Source organism: Anopheles cruzii, chromosome 3, assembly GCF_943734635.1.
Source record: "Anopheles cruzii chromosome 3, idAnoCruzAS_RS32_06, whole genome shotgun sequence".
Taxonomy (NCBI): Eukaryota; Metazoa; Arthropoda; class Insecta; order Diptera; family Culicidae; genus Anopheles; species Anopheles cruzii.
In genome coordinates, this window is record NC_069145.1 from 59,088,151 (window position 1) to 59,104,099 (window position 15,949).

Genomic DNA, 15,949 nt, shown 5'->3' on the forward strand with positions numbered 1-15,949 from the left:
CAATTATCAGTTTCGGTGGCCGGCGGGCACATTTTAGCATTAATTGTTTCGCCAATTAACGACCTTGCCGACGTTTGTGCGAACTTTACTCCGAAGCATTACTACCACAGAGCATGTGTTGGCGGCTCCCCATCTGATTCTGCTCGTGTGTAGAACCGCCGTTCAATTACTACGCTTCGCCAGCGCGCACTCGTCACGCTCGTCGTTTATCAGACGGCCACACGCACACATGACCACCGGCGCGAATCGCACACAGGCACAAAACTAGGTCAAATGCAGTGGAAAACGAAAACGAACGGGAATCGGCGACGATGGCAAGGACGAACGTGTGTTTATGTTCCTTCGCAGCAAACAAATGAGCTTTCCGTCCGTTTCCTTCACTCCACGCGATGGCAAGGCTAAGTTTCAACCAGTTTTGAAAGCCCCATCATTGGTCATTGTTGCTTGCTTTGAACTGCGCTAAAACTATTGCTTACCAGTTTCGGCTTGTTCCACTTTCCTGTTTCGATAAGCGCCGTGCCACAGGTACACACTACACTTCCTATTGCACCTGTACTTCCTCCGCGAACGTAAGACGGCCAAGATGGTTCTATTTATAATCGTATATCATACTTCGCTCTTTGGGTCCTTTGACTTTCACACCGCCACCGTTTCCGTGGTCGCCCACCGAAGGTACCGGGAAGAGTGTGCAGTGTAAGATTTCCAACTTCTTTCTGGCTTGATATCACCGGCCGTTTTAGGGCGTTTCAACTCCACAGGCAACACGGCACTACTTTCGAATAACTGTAGCACAGAACAACACGATATGAACGTTTAATTGAATTACACCCGTCGACTGGTTACGCAAATCGACGAGAAAGACGAAAAGAAAAAGTGTGACAAGACAACGCAGCAGCGAAGTCGCTGCTCAATCTCTACACCCGATCTGATGGTCACCGCGATTCTCGAAAACCGACTGAAACGAGGGAAAACAGATCAACATGCTTCGGCCAATGAGTTTGACGTTTCTCCCGATCGATCGATCTGCTAGAGATGCCCACACAATCGGAGTAGAGATGTCTGTTCTAAGCTGTTTGTTGCTTGACGGTACGAAACCAGGCGATGGGCGAATGGCACAGAAGCGACAAACTGGAGGAGCGAGTGAACCGCAATCCAAAATGGTTGCTGCGTTAATTCAATTCAGCTACACCTTATAAACATATGCCCGAACAACTGTCATTATTATTTTTTGATTGACAGCTTGCCTGGTCTTTCGAATTGCTATAAAATGTTCAAACGTCCATAAAAACAGAAAACCGCCCAGAAAACGAAATTTTTTTCCTCAAACTTAGATTAAAAAACTCAAAAATTTAAACTTTGCACTAGAAACTGGCTTATCCGAAACTGAACTGTTGCTTACACCAACTCACCACCACTTGCTTATTTCGAAAACAATCGCATCGGATTTGTAATACACGCAGAAGATAATAAAGATTATTGAAGGTGTACATGGTTCAGGTATTTCTGTTTCTCAGTTTACAGTTACAGTGTCATACAGTTTCCATGCGATGGCAACTACGTTTTGAAACATTATATTTATATTTGTGCGACATTTCTTGTTCCTTGAAAGTTCTTCTGTGCCACGCCGCGCGGTGCTGCGTTTCTAGTGTAAACTATATTTGGTGTCGGTAACGTGTTTTTGTTTGCATTTCTCTCTATTCCAAGATTTTGAAACAGGAACATTGTGCTGTAATAGTATGTAAATGAACAATTGATTTAACATTGTTTCAAACTGTCAACAGTTTTGTTTTTGTATGATAAAAAATTATTTCCAATAAACAGGTTATTATAGCCATCGTGAGACCAGCAAAAAGAATAAAGAATACGCCTAGGAAATGTGCCATGGACAGCTTAACTGGATCGGTATCTGTGTCCTTTGTATGGGCCATAGCTAAATTTCGCTGAATCTCAAGTCCCATATGGCGAATGACGCTCTGTTTGGAAACATACAGTTACAGATGAATTAAATATATCTGCCAATTGTAGACCATTCCTTACCTCAAGTTCCCAGTGACGTTGAATCCCGGCCTGGTGTACCCTTAGTATCAAATCATCATACGCGCCCATCAACGGCCATGTTTTACTGCACGCCGAAATGACCAACTCCCAAAACACATCTTGTTTCAAAGGCTGTACCAACCGCGATACATTTACATCGATAAAAGATTCCAACGCATAGCTGCCGTACTGCATTCGTTCGAGCATAAATCCTAAATCACGGCGAGTGTGCACAAACCGTGTCAAGGTATCCACATCGTACACCCTAAAATTGTCCCTTATTGACACGAGAACCGGCTGTTCGGTCATATCGAGAGAAGCTATCCAGAGAATAGTTCCACCGACCAGCTTAAGTCCACTCGATGCAACGTCCGCCGTTGTCTCAATGACTTTTTCGTAACGGGGAATGGTCATAATGGATGACAAAGCGCCAGCATAACTGTTGCTGATCATAAATCCCCCAAACAAGAGAAATGCTAACAGTATCGCGATCGCCAGGAAGTCATTATGTAAAGGCACAGATTGCTCCACGTACAAACCTGCCATGAAGAAGAACGCATCGCTCAACCGATATCGTTGTTCAGAGCCGGCAGATTCAATAAGTAGCTGTCGTTGCCTTTCTGTTATGTACACTGCTATAGTTCCAACGCAGAATGAAATGGCGACCACCAGCCATAGACTTATGGGAAAGGATAAGAAAGGAGTTTGCCAGAATGGTAAACGTCGTGGCCGCCTCACCAAACAGGACACTCCGGAACGACCAGTATATGTTGTCATCCACACGAAGGGCTGCCAGGTGGACCTTGAAGGGAAATATTAATTTACAATTCGAAATTGATTGACTCTGTGTGATGGCAGAAAGAGTATAAAATCACTCACCATCGAAAGATTGCTGCCATAGCTACTTCTGCACGGCGATGTATGAGGTTTCCGATGAGACCATCAGAACTACCATTCGGATATACTTGTCCCCATTCTGATTCGGCGCCTATTAGGAGATGCAATGCGAGTAGTAACGTGTTTTGGATTTCGATACCAGCAAGAACTACTCACCCAGTTCAATCTCTACCGTGCAATTATAATGCAGGCATAGTTCCACGACCATCATCAACTCAGAACCATCAACTTGTAAGGAGTAGTTAGCCGGATGTGTGGTTCGCGCGTTTCCTAAGCCAGCAGGCTTGGCGTTGAATCAAAAGTAAAGAACTTCAAAATGTTAACATAACTATTAATCAATCAACTATCTTTTTAATATTACCACTCGGCTTACGAACACACACGGTGGGTATTGTACGGAGGATACCCGTACACGCTTTCCTTGCCAATCGGATAATTTATCAGGAAAATAATCGGTCAGATCGGAAACTATGATCTTACTTTCCAGGTTTAGTTGCCCTAGCCGTTTCAGCTCCACTGAAATTCCTCTCGGCTCCCCGGGGAGAAGATTTGTGGTGTATAATTCAACCGAACGATTAACTGTGTCGGGTACGACTAAGAGAATGTTGGGTGTTATGTCCATTACTTCGTGATTTATCATTTTCTTCCGTTCCACCGGTCCTAGTTGGGTTAAGGCGATAATGCGTTTGTTGGCTGCGAGCTTTGAAGCTGCTTCATGAGAAGAACGAAAGTGGTCGAGAAATGGGAAAAGCGTGGCTTCCGTTAAGACGAATCCTTCGCATCCGGCATCAATGGCACGTGTTAAATTTTTCCCGAAGCTGTCGGATTCGCTCTCCAATAATAGAGTCACCTGTGGATGAAATAACTCCAACCTAATGTCATCACCAGAAACACGAATCGTACAGACACTGTAATGGCTAGAAAGATGTGTTACAGCCAATGCGTTCAGTAGAAACTGCAGAGCACTAATGTAAGCCAATGGATCGGTAGTCAACTCAACAAAAGACATTTTTGCACAAGTATGTTCGAAACCAATGTGAAGAATTGCTTTTATATCGAAATCATGTCTCAAATCGTTGAGCGTTTGCAGCAGTATCGGTACTTACTGCATAATGTAGGATGCACAAACGTCTCAATAATTAGCTGTTTACCTAGAACTTGTGAAAAGTCAACTGTGAACGTGAGCAGGAAACGAAGAAGTGATTTAAAATTAACCATTTAAGGGCATTGTGTTGTGGGTTATGTTTGTGTTATAATTTGTTGTGTACAAGACCGCATTCGCATATTTGCCCATTCATTGTAACGAGAATGACGAGAATATTTTATTCAGATCCTGAACTTTTCCATAGCAAGCTAAGATCTAAGTTTTTACAGAGCCAAGTGAAAATGTGTAATGCAACAATTTAGTCATCTCCAGCAAAAGTTAATGGTCATATTTCAGCCATATTAATAAATAGAATAAGTACGAAGTTGCAAGCGTCCTACTAATCAAACACACAAGTGTACTATTGCCACTAATCAATCTTTACTTGCTGATGCGATTCAAAATTGCCGCTAGTCATGATTATGTTTTGTAATATAGTCTCACACAATCTTGTTCCGTTTAGTTTTGGTGCGATGAATCACCAACTCCAGTACAAAAATGATGGTAGACAAAGTCAGACCAGCAAATAATATGAAGAATACACCCAAGAAATGTGCCATGGACAACTTAATAGGGTCATTGTCTGCATCCTTAATACGAACGTTGGCCAAATTCCTTTGAATCTCAAGCCCCATGTTTCTGATGACGCTCTGTTTGGAGAAACCGGAAAAAATAGTCAACTACCTCAACGGTCGTCATTTTTTGGCATTGATACAAACCCCAAGTTCCCAGTAACGAAGAATTCCGGCCTGATGTATCCTCAAGATTAAATCATCATATGCAGCCATCAAAGGCCATGTTTTGCTGCACGCGGATACAACGTGCTCCCAGAACACGTCTTCTTTCAGCGGCTGTAACAGACGAGTGGCGTTGAGATCAATGAAAGTTTCCAGGGCATAGGCACCATATTGCAAACGTTCATGTATGAAACCTAAATCACGACGAGTGTGCACAAACCGTGCCAAAGTATCTACATCGTAGACCCTAAAATTGTCTCTTATTGACACGAGAATCGGTTGTTTAGTGTTCGCAAGTGAGTTCATCCACGCTATGGCACCTCCGGTAAGTTTAAATCCACTCGACGCAAAATCCGCCGTAGTTTCAACGATTTTTTCATAGCGAGGAATGGTCATTATGTACGCGAGGGCGCCGGCATAACTGTTACCAACCATAAATCCTCCAAACAGGAGAAATGCTAACAGAACTACGCCCGCCAGCAAGTCGTTTCGCAAAGGCACAGACTGCTCCACGTACAAACCTGCCATGAAGAAGAACGCATCGATCAACCGATATCGTTGTTCAGAGCCGGCAGATTCGATAAGTAGCTGTCGTTGCCTTTCTGTTATGTACACTGCTATAGTTCCAACGCAGAATGAAATGGCGACCACCAGCCATAGACTTATGGGAAAGGTTAAGAAAGGAGTTTGCCAGAATGGCAAACGTCGTGGACGCGGTACCAAACAGGACACTCCGGAACGACCAGTATATGTTGTCATCCACACGAAGGGATACCAGTTGTACCTTGACAGGAAATGTTAATTTAAAATTCGACATAAATTCGATGGCAGAAAGAGTATAAAATCACTCACCATCGGTAGATCGCTGCCATAATTACTTCTGCGCGGCGTTGTAAGATGTTTCCGATGAGACCATCAGAACTCCCATTCGAATATACTTGTCCCCAATCTGATTCGGCGGCTATTAGGAGACACCATGCGAGTAGTAACGTGTTTTGCATTTTGATACCAGCAAGAACTACTCACCCAGTTCAATCTCTACCGTGCAATTGTAATGAAGGCACAGTTCCACGACCATTAGTAACTCAGAACCATCCACTTGTAAGGAGTAGTTAGCCGGATGTGTGGTTCGCGCGTTTCCTAGGCCAGCAGGCTTGGCGTTGAATCAAAAGTAAAGAACTTCAAAATGTTAATGTAACTATCTAGGAATCCAATATCTTTTAAATATTACCACGCGTCTTACGAACACACACGGTGGGTACTGTATGGTGGAAACTCGTACACGCTTTCCTTGCATATCGGATAATTTATCAGGAAAATAATCGGTCAGATCGGAAACTATAATCTTGCTTTCCAGGTTTAGTTGCCCTAGCCGTTTCAGCTCCACTGCAATTCCTCTCGGCTCCGCGGGGAGCAGATTTGTGGTGTATAGTTCAGCGGATCGATTAACTGTGTCGGGTACGACTAAGAGAATGTTGGGTGTTACTTCCATTACTTCGTGATTTATCAATTTTTCCCGTTCCACCGGTCCAAGTTGGGTTAAGGCGATAATGCGTTTGTTGGCTGCACGCTTTGAAGCTGCTTCATGAGAAGAACGAAAGTGGTCGAGAAATGGGAAAAGCGTGGCTTCCGTTAAGACGAATCCTTCGCATCCGGCATCAATGGCACGTGTTAAATTTTTCCCGAAGCTGTCGGATTCGCTCTCCAATAATAGAGTCATCTGTGGATGAAATAACTCCAACCTAATATCATCACTTGAAACACGAATCGTACAGACACTGTAATGACTAGAAAGATGTGTTACAGCCAAGGCGTTCAACAGAATTTGTAAAGCACTTATGTGAGTCAGTGAGCCAGTAAACTCAGCTATAGCCATTTTTGCACTAGTGTAGCCGGACTCGATGTTGGCCATCACTTTTATACTGATACAGTCTGATTTTTTCTGCTTACCATTTTTTGCACAGGTCAACATTGTTCTTTCACATGGTTCTGCGTTGCATAAGATGTGCAAACATATCAATGAATTGTATAGCGGGAACGAAAACTGCGAAGAAAATTATTTAAAAATTAACCGCTTCCCGTTTATGTAACGTGATTTTATTTGCGAAAAGGACCACATAGCACAGTGGATTGCACATTTCTTTTACGTAACAAGGGGAGTCGCGATTCTTTTTTTAATAATTGGTTTTTTTTTCGAAGAATGTTTACATTTTAAAATGTTGTTTTCTATTTGCCTGAGATGCAAGGAAAATAAAATCCTTTTGAGTACGCTTCATTGATTGAAATGATAACAAACATTTATTAAAAACAAAATTACGGCACCTATTCTAACTTTCCTACTTTACTAACTAAAGCCCACGATCTCGGCAATGGTTTATAAACCCACATCACTTCTATCCCTACACAAATCCCAACAAATCTCTGCACATTAAATCGCATGTACGCTAATACAGCGATTCTATTGTAGCTAAAATAGCAGGGCAGCGTTTAACCAAAGCAACCTTAACGCAACGCAGTATTCTATCGGACTCCGGACTCGTTTGAACTCGATCTTTCTGTCACCACATCTCGCTCTTGTTCAAAAAACCTTTACCTTTGCGAGTAAAACTATCAAGTTTTGAGTTTGCGAGACTGGCATTGAAACGGAGGAAAATCGGGGCCATGACAAACCCATTGCAGAGCAATCATGAGGTGGCATTGTGGAACGATTCCCGATTTTCCGTGCCTTGGTTGGCGGCAACGAACAAAAAATGTTTCATGAAACAGGCCGTTCGACTGAGTCGAGAAAATGATATCATGGAACTCTGGTAAGTACAAACGAAAACGATAAACGACGCGTGATGATGGTTTTGGGGTTACAAATTTCTTTTCTCTTTCGTTACCGCAGCTGTTTTATGAAGGATCTTGTGGTAGAACGCAGAAGACCATTGGGTGTACTGAGCAAGGTTACCAATGGCGTAACAGAAGTATACTGCTTTCTGGTTCAGTCCTTAAAAAGTAAGTTTGTTTTGTTCCATCGAGTAACGAAGGTAATCGAAAGTTTACTGTTTCGTCCACCGTTCAGAGCTCGTGGCGTCGCAAACAACTCAAATCAAGCAACGCAAGTCGTTGACACTCAACCGCAAAAGAAAGCCGGTTCAAGTGTAAGCCAAACCTTTCCGTCCTAGCGATAACATCATTTGATCTAAAGCATTCACACCATCACCAGGCTAGAAAAGGTGGTGCCAGGGAAAAGGATAAAGTTGGAAGAAGAGGAACCATCCACCACCGTTCAGAATGTTATGGACATCACTCTTCGGGAGGCCCCACCAGGCGGAAAGGATTATGCTGATGATGATGATGATTGCTGTAGCCTTGGATCGCTTTCATCAAATGAACTGCGTGATTTTTTCAATGTACGGACAGAAGAAGAGCCGGAACAACAACCTTGCATCAACGAGTGTACGGATTTGGCGGATATTGATGAATTTTCCCAAAGCTATGATCACATGCAAACAGTGAATAGCGCACATTTGTAGGGTTTATTTTGTACTTCACAGTTTGTTCGGATGCCTATAGAAAGATTCTTTTTTCAGCTATGGGTTGATTCCGAAGTTACAACTGGAAACATTGCCGCCTTTGATCAATCATGGACCAACGCTCCCCAAACCTAGCCACGGTGCAAAAGATATGGCGAAGGATGGAAACAAAAAGTAGATACAAAAAGCATCAAAAAGCAATAGGAATTAGTAATGAATAATGTTTGTTTGGTTTCCAGCAGTGAAGCAGTGAATAATCAGGAAAACGTTCATAATGTCGATGCTGCAAAAACCGATATTCGAACATCGCGTGGTAAACATCATGCGAAAATGATTAGTTTCGAACGTTTCAAAAGTTGGGTAGAAAATCCAGTCTCCACACAACGATGTGTCGTAAGTATCAGTGTTTTGCATGTGTGCTCATCTTAAGCTAAGTCACTGTTCGTATTTTACAGCATTCGAAGGATGATGTTATAGCTCTCGGAACACTGAACAAAACATGTTTAGACGAAATGTTCCGAAAGCCACTGCGGCGCTCGCTTGTGGATCATCTTTTCAAGCGCAACACGATAATAAAGCAAAGAGAGACTTTCACTGGTTATCAACCCGATAATTGGGTTAGCGAAAGTCCACAACTTGTTGAAAAGTCGAAAAAGACTCGAACAAAAAGCAAAGACGTAGTGCACGATAACAGCGCGTCGTCGAGACAGGACATACTAATCGCGGTCTCAGAATTTTCAATTGCAAGCATTGAAGAATATGATAAATCAGCGAATGGCTCCATTTCTATCAAAGAAATGATTGATACATTACGTAGTTTGTGGGCTGTTACACACAAACCGATACCGTTTTCGAAAATCTCGGCCAACCTCAAAAACAAGCTCATGGCAGCATCACTGTTCTTCAGCATTTTGTGTAAGCTTCCCGGTTTCCTATCTTTCTCGAACGTTTGTTCATTTGTTTCGTATATTTCAGCTCTCAATGCTAAGGGAATAATTGTTACAACGAAAGACGAATTAGGGATCCCGTCCTACTTGGAAAAGGGTCCCAAATGGAACACCGTACCTGGTGTTTAACACCGTTTGTGGATGTTTTTTTTTTTAATTTAAATTCATAATTATTATTAATTTTTTGAATGCATAGTGCATTTATAAATGTAACCTTTAACTATCAGCCAGAAAATGTATTCTAAGCCAGGATCTAATTGGAACTTGATTACTAGGCCAGTAAATAGAGCAACACAATTTGAAGTCGTTCAATTTACTTTGATATTTTATTGTCGAATGACTTACTAACCCAAAAGTATCAGAATAACAAAATCAACATGGTATGATGAGTTGCCACAGAACTACAAACCAATAAGCTGAGCAAGTCCCGAATAAATATGTAATGAAACTACTCCTATGCAGCTCGTGATAAGGGCCTTCAGGGCAAGGCTAAGCCAGGGCCCGGCCGACACAGCGTGCAGCATACCCTCGAGCCAAACGCCACGGTATGAAGTGGCCACCAGAAGCATCACAACCACCGGAGCATACTTTCGGTCAACATCGTGCCGCGAGAACAACCACAACAAAGTGGCTGTCGACAGATGCTGGATAAGCAGAACGTTCGATTCCAGGCAGCGCTGAATGTAGATCCACGAAAACTCGGCCCCACGTGCTCCAAACCAGAGCATCAGTCCGCGAGAAAGTACAACTTCGGCTGCAGCCCAACCTAACCCGGCAGTGATGAGTTTGCTATGGCCCTTTCCTGGGATTCGCGAGAGCACGAAAGCCATTCCGAGCAAATCGACCAGATCAACGCTGCAGCGTAAAAATTCCTGTCATGAAGGTAGATAAGGTGATCATTTGTTGGTTAACTGTACGCACGAAAAACGGAAGGATAGTGATTTACGGCTATGAAGTTGAACGGAGCGCCCTCGCTGAAGGTGTCGGTGTCCGGGAAGAACGTAGCAAGGACCAGCATTTTGCAAAGCTGCGTGAACACATAAATGCCTCCAGCTTGCACGCACTTCCAAAATGCTCCATACTCGGATCTAACACAAAAATAGAGTCGGGAAATGTTAATTAAGTTAACGAGAAGGACACACGGGACACAGGGAACAGCTGCTATGGTTGTGTGTCAAATACTTACAGCCCGGAATACTTGTACGTGAAATAGTAAGGTACGTAAACCAATGCCACACAGTTTCCGAAATGGTAAAGGGTCATTTTCAGTCACCGGAACGGAGATTAGGAAGCGAAAATTATATCAATTTTTCGACCGACCACCGCTTTTCAGCTTTTTTTGCCTTGTTGACGTCTTGCTTATTTGACGTGCAAGACTCACTTGACGTACGGTTCGTTTCTTTAGATGCATGTCCTAGAAAAGTCACTCTGTTTTGACTCTGAAAGTCGCAGTACGTATATCTTTGCTTAGCGGCTTTTTCCATATACTGTAGTTTGGTTTTTTGAATCAAAACCGGCGGTTAATAATTAATAATTGAATTAATGAATATGAAACCAGAAGCGTTTTAGAAAAATACTTTTATTTTCCAATATAAGCCCTACTGCTTCAAAATATCTTCTCTGATGGACGGATTCTGTTGTGTTATGTAAATACTAAGTCTACATATTTAAAAATACATTCAATGCGCTTCAATTCGCGAGATTTCTGCATTCGACTTATGTTGTTTGGATACAACTACCTCTGTGGTACACCGCGTAAGCTGCTCCTCACATCTCGTTAACCACTCAAGATCATGCTCATAACGCTGTATCACGGCTATCACGGCAATGATAGGATATATCGCGAACAAATCGAGCGGAACAAAAGATGAAATGTGGCCGTACTGTCGATAAAGCAACGACGGAATGTATGCTCTCTACTTTCTATTGCAGGACTAGCAATATACTGAGCATAGCGAGCAAGGCAAGTGGAATCGATGGCAAACTGGCGGACCTATTCCGCGGCGTTTGCGTAATACCTGGAAAACAAATCAATCTATCAGTTTCAGTAGAGCTGTTAGTACAAAAAGTTTCAACTTCGGCCACGATAATTCAATTTGATTTTTTTGTTTGATTTCCGGTATGAAACTGTGTGGCGAAATTATCATTTCGAGCGCTTCTGGTGTTTTGCCAGTGTCAACTCTTGGCAAGTGTGCCGATAGTTGAAAGAAATAATTAAATGGATTTACCCATCTTAAACTGTATTGGCGGGCTGGACATTCTTCCATCGCCGCCATTGCTGAACGCCAAAATGCGTAGATTGTACGATTTTCCTGTTGAAGAGAAAAAACAAAACATATAAAGGTTGATGAACTTGTTGAAGAGCATCGTAATGCCCGAAATAAATTATTCGGGCAGTCAAATTCTACTTACCGGGTGTTAAGTTGTCGATGTACTTTTCCAGCTTTTTGCCGATAGGCACAACTGTATCATTGGCACTGGTCATGTCTTGGTCCATCTCCCAGATACGTATCTTGTATCCCTGAACCGGTTCCTCGTCCTGAGAAGGAGCGATATAGCGCCATACGACGTAAATGGTGGAAGGATTAATGCCCTTGATCTCCACCGACGACGGAGGTTTCTGTGGGGCCTTGCGGTAGGTACGCTCGAGATAGCGCTCACTTTCCGGGCCTTCGCCCGCTGCATTGTACGCCATCACCTTCACGAAATAGTACGTATCGGGTTCCAGGCCCACGATCAGAGCCCACGGGCGCGTGGTACGAGATAGGTAGTACACGGAGTCCTCCTCTTTGTGTTCCTTTTTCCAGTACTTCAACTAACGGCGGGATCGACAATATTAGTATCAGTACACACAAAACAAATAACCATGGTTTGCCCTTACCCGGTGGCCTATCAGCCGTCCGCGAATACTTTCTCTACTCTGCGACACCGCCATCCATGTTACGTTGAGTGCGGTGGAATTGAAGCTGCGTGCGATGGTTTGCTGTGGTGCGACCTGCGGCATGTCTTCGGCCGAGAAGATTGTCACTGGCTCGCTGATCGGTCCAACGCCAAGATCGTTGATTGCTTGCACTTTAACCTCGTACTTCGTGTAGTACTTGTCTGTGTGCACGTGAACCACAGCCTTGCCAGTGTTACCCTGGCGCCGGAGTTCCTCGCTCGCCCATTCGCGCTGGTCGGGCAGCCTGAAGAACACTTTGTAGTGAATTTCGATGCTGTTCTGCTCCTGTGGCAACAGTGGGTCCCAGGTGATGGTTAAGTCCCCAATTTTACCACCTCCCCCTCCAACATTACGTGGCGCAATGTACGGCTTGTCCTTCTGGGTACTGTACACCGGAGACGGTAGACTTGGCGTCCCAATGCCCAAGTCGTTCACTGCTACGACACTAAATTCATATCCGCACCATGGTGTAAGGTTCAGCACGGTCGCTCGGCGACGGCCATTGTATCGATCCACCTCCTGCGCTATCACGTTCTTCGTTATGTTCACCCATGTACGGTTCCAGTTGGTGCGGCCCAGAATATTGTAGTACTGGATCGGGCGTCCATTGTCGTTACCGTTCGTCCATTCCAGCAGCGCTTCCGTTTTCTTGATGTCGATTACCTTCACCGCACCCGGTGCTCCCGGCGGTCCCTGGATCAGTACGTTCGATTTCGTGACAATCCGATTCACCGACGACTTGGCGATGCACTCGTACTCGCCACCATCGACGAGCGTTAGATTGTGCACCTCGAGGCTGTTGTAGTGGATGCGGATCCGGTATTGCAGTGCAAATGGATCGCGCACCATTGGCTGGTCTTCGTAGCGCGGGTCATTCAGCACTTGGCCGTTGTGCGTCCAGATGAAGGCTACGTCCAGCAGCGGATCGTAGGTAACGTCACACCGGAGGTACAGCATCTCGCCGATCTGCTTGATCTGCTTGACCGGCAGCTGCTCGGTGAACCGCAGCTCTTGCAGCACAATTAGACGGGCTTTCGATTCGGCCATTCCCTGATTGTTGGACGCGATGCAGGTGTACGTTCCCTCGTCATCGCGTGACGTTGGTGAGATAAACAGTGTTCCGGTTGGATAAATCTTACGGTGTCCTCCGCTGCCAATGACGTTGCCGTCTTTCTTCCACACTATCTTCGGTGTCGGCGCTGCTTCCGGTTCGCACAGGATGGTCGTATTGCCGTTGACGATGCTGTACAGTTCCGACTCGAGCGGCCTTTTCTTGAACGAAGGCTTCATGCTGAGCACACGCAGCTGGGCGGACGAGTACACGCCCTTCAGCTGGTTAGTCGCTTTGCACTGGTACATCCCGTCGTCCGTTTCCGGTTCGAGGAAGTTGATCTTAAGCAAATTATCCTGTATCGTGTACTTGTCCCGGTTGAACTTCCCACCGTGCTCTCGCTCATCCATGTGCTCGCCATTCTTGTACCACGTGTAGTTGACATCCGGGGACGCAAAGGCTTCGCACAAGAACGTGACCGAACCCTGGAGGTCCTTCGTCCGGTGGCGCAGCGGAATAGTAAAGTTCGGTTCCATCTGCACGTTGATGAAGATGCTTTGCATGATCGACTTCTTGGCGTTCCGCGCCGTGCACATGTACTCTCCGTTATCGTTAACGGTGGCATTCTGGAGCACCAGTACCCGGTTGAAGTTTTCCAGCTTCGACATACGGGGCAGATTTCCGTTTTTGCGCGTCCAATTGTATGAGGCTACCGGGTAACCGTACGTCATGCACTCCAACCGCACGTCCTTTCCGGCCAGTGGTACCTTGGGGAACGCTTTCGGGAAAGAGTTGGCGAAGATCAGATCCTGGTAGTGCGGTGAGGGCGAAACGGATAGCGAGAAAAAGGGTCCATTACGCCCCGTATCACTGACGGTGCTCATCACGGTGCAGGAATAGTTCGCACGGTCCATGATTTCCAACGAGCTGAAATATAACGACCCGTCGTGGCTCACGAACACACGCTGGTCCTCGAACACGAAATTGGGGAAGAAGTTGCGCGACCAGTAGAACTTTACATCCGGATAGTGCTGCGGCTCTTCACACACCAGTGCTTTTCCCCAGTTCTCTTCGCCCTTCTCCGGGGCACGTTGCAAATTGAACTCCAGAATGTAACCGAAATTCAGCTGTACGCTTTCTGAAATAATCTTCCCGTACGCATTCTGTGCGGTGCAATGATATGTTCCTGAAACAGAACAATAGATACTCGTTGTACTTTTCTGCCACAGACAGGTAAGGATGGTGTCCTTGCTAGCTTTTGCAAGACCACCGACGGAACACCATTGGTTTGCTGCCAAATAGCAAACAACACTTACCCTGATCGCGATTCTGGGTCGGATTGTGAATAATCAGGTTCCCACCACTTACAGTTTGATTTCTATTGGTCAGCGGGTCTATCGGTATTACGGTTAAGTTGTCCTTAATGTACTCTTCCTTGTACCAGGTGTACTTGGGCGTCGGATATCCACCGGCCAGGCAGCTTAACGTAACGTCTTTTGTGATTTTAAACTTTCCCGTGTCGTAGGTCGTGTCGACCGGTTGCTTGATAAAGTAAGGCCCGCGCGGTATCCTTTCCGGTATATCCGTCTGCTCCAATCCGTAGTCATAGCTGCGGCGGTTCTCTAGAAGTGTGTTAATGTTGTCCGCACTGTACAGCGAGCGTGACTCACAAATGAAAAGGAAACTATCGTCACCGGTCACCGGATAAAACTGCCACTTTTCCTTGCGCATGTTGAAGCCCAGAATCAGAAAGTTACGATTTCTGAAGTGCTCGCTCTGATAGTACTTTCCCTGTTCGTACGGATCCTCCCGTTCGATGGTGTTTTTGTTGGTCTCGAAGTACGATTGCAGCTCGTCCGTCGCTTCGCGGGTCTCTTCGTAGTTGATCGCGTCGTCGATCGCAATCAGCTGGCTTTTGTCGGCGTTTACCCAGTTCCCGATGGAAGCTTGGCGCGCCGATACATAGTACCTGTGCTGTTTGCTAACATCCTGGTCCATCAGCTTCACAATGAAAGAGTGCTTCTCGATCGTATCGATGCTCACCAGGTCGCCCTGGTTGGCCTGGCATATTTTCTGTGCATCGAACCAGTTTTTACGGGGCGACTTGTGAATCCGAAGGCACGTGTTGCGGAACGCGGTCCAATATTCGGGGCAAAAGTAGTCCTCCAGGCTGCGCCGATCGCTTGCCGACTTGAGGAACGCGTCGTCTAGGGTGCCCAAACTTTGCTTAAGGTAGCCATCGTTTTCCTCGAAGTACTTGTTCCCGCCGTACGGGCTTTGTTGGCCCTCGACGGATATCAGCTGGAAAAGGCCACTAATGAGTAAGAATTTAACTAAACGCACCGCCATCACTGTGCGCGTCTAGGTAAACATTAATGTTTTTGAACGCTGCTGACGCTTAATGGAATTCTTGGAGTTAGTCACAGGGCGTGGTTTCTGGCAGACTATAGAGACCCTAGATCAGAGGAGCTCCCCGTGATTAGCTTGTTGTTGTCGTTGTAGCTGTAGCGTAACATTTTTTTATCCAAATGGTTGAGACAAAACTCTGAATTTGCTATATTGCTAGCCTGTTAAACGAAACATTATACTTCAGTTCCCGTGCTATGTATGAAGAACAAAAGAGCATCGATATAATGTAGGAAGAATTTTTCAGCTTGATATAAATCGTACGGTTTGG

The 15,949-nt window shown here is 45.1% G+C and overlaps 5 protein-coding genes across 5 annotated transcripts in view; 1 reads left to right on the forward strand and 4 right to left on the reverse strand.

Moving 5' to 3' along the window:
• Positions 1–3,142, reverse strand: part of LOC128270693 (uncharacterized) — a 5,489-nt gene extending 2,347 nt beyond the window's left edge. Inside the window, exons 1-3 of the mRNA XM_053008106.1 lie at positions 3,091–3,142; positions 2,917–3,025; positions 2,194–2,716 (exon numbers count right to left, since the gene is read on the reverse strand). Coding sequence (XP_052864066.1) covers positions 2,194–2,716; positions 2,917–3,025; positions 3,091–3,142 — 684 coding nt within the window. The remainder of the gene's footprint in view (positions 1–2,193; positions 2,717–2,916; positions 3,026–3,090) is intronic.
• A 1,631-nt stretch (positions 3,143–4,773) lies between these two features.
• LOC128270694 (uncharacterized) lies at positions 4,774–6,787 on the reverse strand. The gene is made up of 4 exons (XM_053008107.1): positions 6,766–6,787; positions 6,067–6,393; positions 5,668–5,833; positions 4,774–5,599 (listed from the first exon to the last, which is right to left on the reverse strand). Exons 1-4 carry the CDS (start codon positions 6,785–6,787, stop codon positions 4,774–4,776), a joined length of 1,341 nt encoding a protein of 446 aa, XP_052864067.1.
• A 689-nt stretch (positions 6,788–7,476) lies between these two features.
• On the forward strand, positions 7,477–9,409 carry LOC128270695 (uncharacterized). The gene is made up of 7 exons (XM_053008109.1): positions 7,477–7,622; positions 7,703–7,812; positions 7,880–7,958; positions 8,024–8,329; positions 8,576–8,726; positions 8,789–9,248; positions 9,309–9,409. Exons 1-7 carry the CDS (start codon positions 7,477–7,479, stop codon positions 9,407–9,409), a joined length of 1,353 nt encoding a protein of 450 aa, XP_052864069.1.
• Positions 9,410–9,592: 183 nt separating this feature from the next.
• On the reverse strand, positions 9,593–10,621 carry LOC128273918 (transmembrane protein 147). The gene is made up of 3 exons (XM_053011991.1): positions 10,467–10,621; positions 10,227–10,368; positions 9,593–10,152 (listed from the first exon to the last, which is right to left on the reverse strand). Exons 1-3 carry the CDS (start codon positions 10,541–10,543, stop codon positions 9,682–9,684), a joined length of 690 nt encoding a protein of 229 aa, XP_052867951.1. The 5' UTR covers positions 10,544–10,621; the 3' UTR covers positions 9,593–9,681.
• A 260-nt stretch (positions 10,622–10,881) lies between these two features.
• Positions 10,882–15,621, reverse strand: LOC128273917 (contactin). The gene is made up of 5 exons (XM_053011990.1): positions 14,589–15,621; positions 12,162–14,458; positions 11,693–12,095; positions 11,509–11,592; positions 10,882–11,298 (listed from the first exon to the last, which is right to left on the reverse strand). The coding sequence occupies exons 1-5, from the start codon at positions 15,619–15,621 to the stop codon at positions 11,204–11,206; spliced, it is 3,912 nt and encodes a 1,303-aa protein (XP_052867950.1). The 3' UTR covers positions 10,882–11,203.
• Between the last annotated feature and the right edge of the window lie 328 nt (positions 15,622–15,949).

Bases quoted from the DNA above. Each gene is read 5' to 3' on its own strand.
- LOC128270694 (XM_053008107.1), bottom strand. From the start codon at position 6,787: ATGTTGACCTGTGCAAAAAATG. The intron at 5,834-6,066 runs GTGTGTTCGTAA...CTGGGTGAGTAG, and splicing joins CACCATACAGTACCCACCGT to TTCTTGCTGGTATCAAAATG. The intron at 5,600-5,667 runs GTGAGTGATTTT...TTTCCTGTCAAG, and splicing joins ATGGCAGCGATCTACCGATG to GTACAACTGGTATCCCTTCG.
- LOC128270695 (XM_053008109.1), top strand. From the start codon at position 7,477: ATGACAAACCCATTGCAGAGCAATCATGAGGTGGCATTGTGGAACGAT. The intron at 7,959-8,023 runs GTAAGCCAAACC...CACCATCACCAG, and splicing joins AAAAGAAAGCCGGTTCAAGT to GCTAGAAAAGGTGGTGCCAG. The intron at 9,249-9,308 runs GTAAGCTTCCCG...CGTATATTTCAG, and splicing joins ACTGTTCTTCAGCATTTTGT to CTCTCAATGCTAAGGGAATA.
- LOC128273918 (XM_053011991.1), bottom strand. From the start codon at position 10,543: ATGACCCTTTACCATTTCGGAAACTGTGTGGCATTGGTTTACGTACCT. The intron at 10,369-10,466 runs GTAAGTATTTGA...TTTTTGTGTTAG, and splicing joins ACGTACAAGTATTCCGGGCT to ATCCGAGTATGGAGCATTTT. The intron at 10,153-10,226 runs GTAAATCACTAT...CCTTCATGACAG, and splicing joins CTCCGTTCAACTTCATAGCC to GAATTTTTACGCTGCAGCGT.
- LOC128273917 (XM_053011990.1), bottom strand. From the start codon at position 15,621: ATGGCGGTGCGTTTAGTTAAATTCTTACTCATTAGTGGCCTTTTCCAG. The intron at 14,459-14,588 runs GTAAGTGTTGTT...GTTCTGTTTCAG, and splicing joins GACCCAGAATCGCGATCAGG to GAACATATCATTGCACCGCA. The intron at 11,593-11,692 runs GTAAGTAGAATT...TCTCTTCAACAG, and splicing joins CATCGACAACTTAACACCCG to GAAAATCGTACAATCTACGC.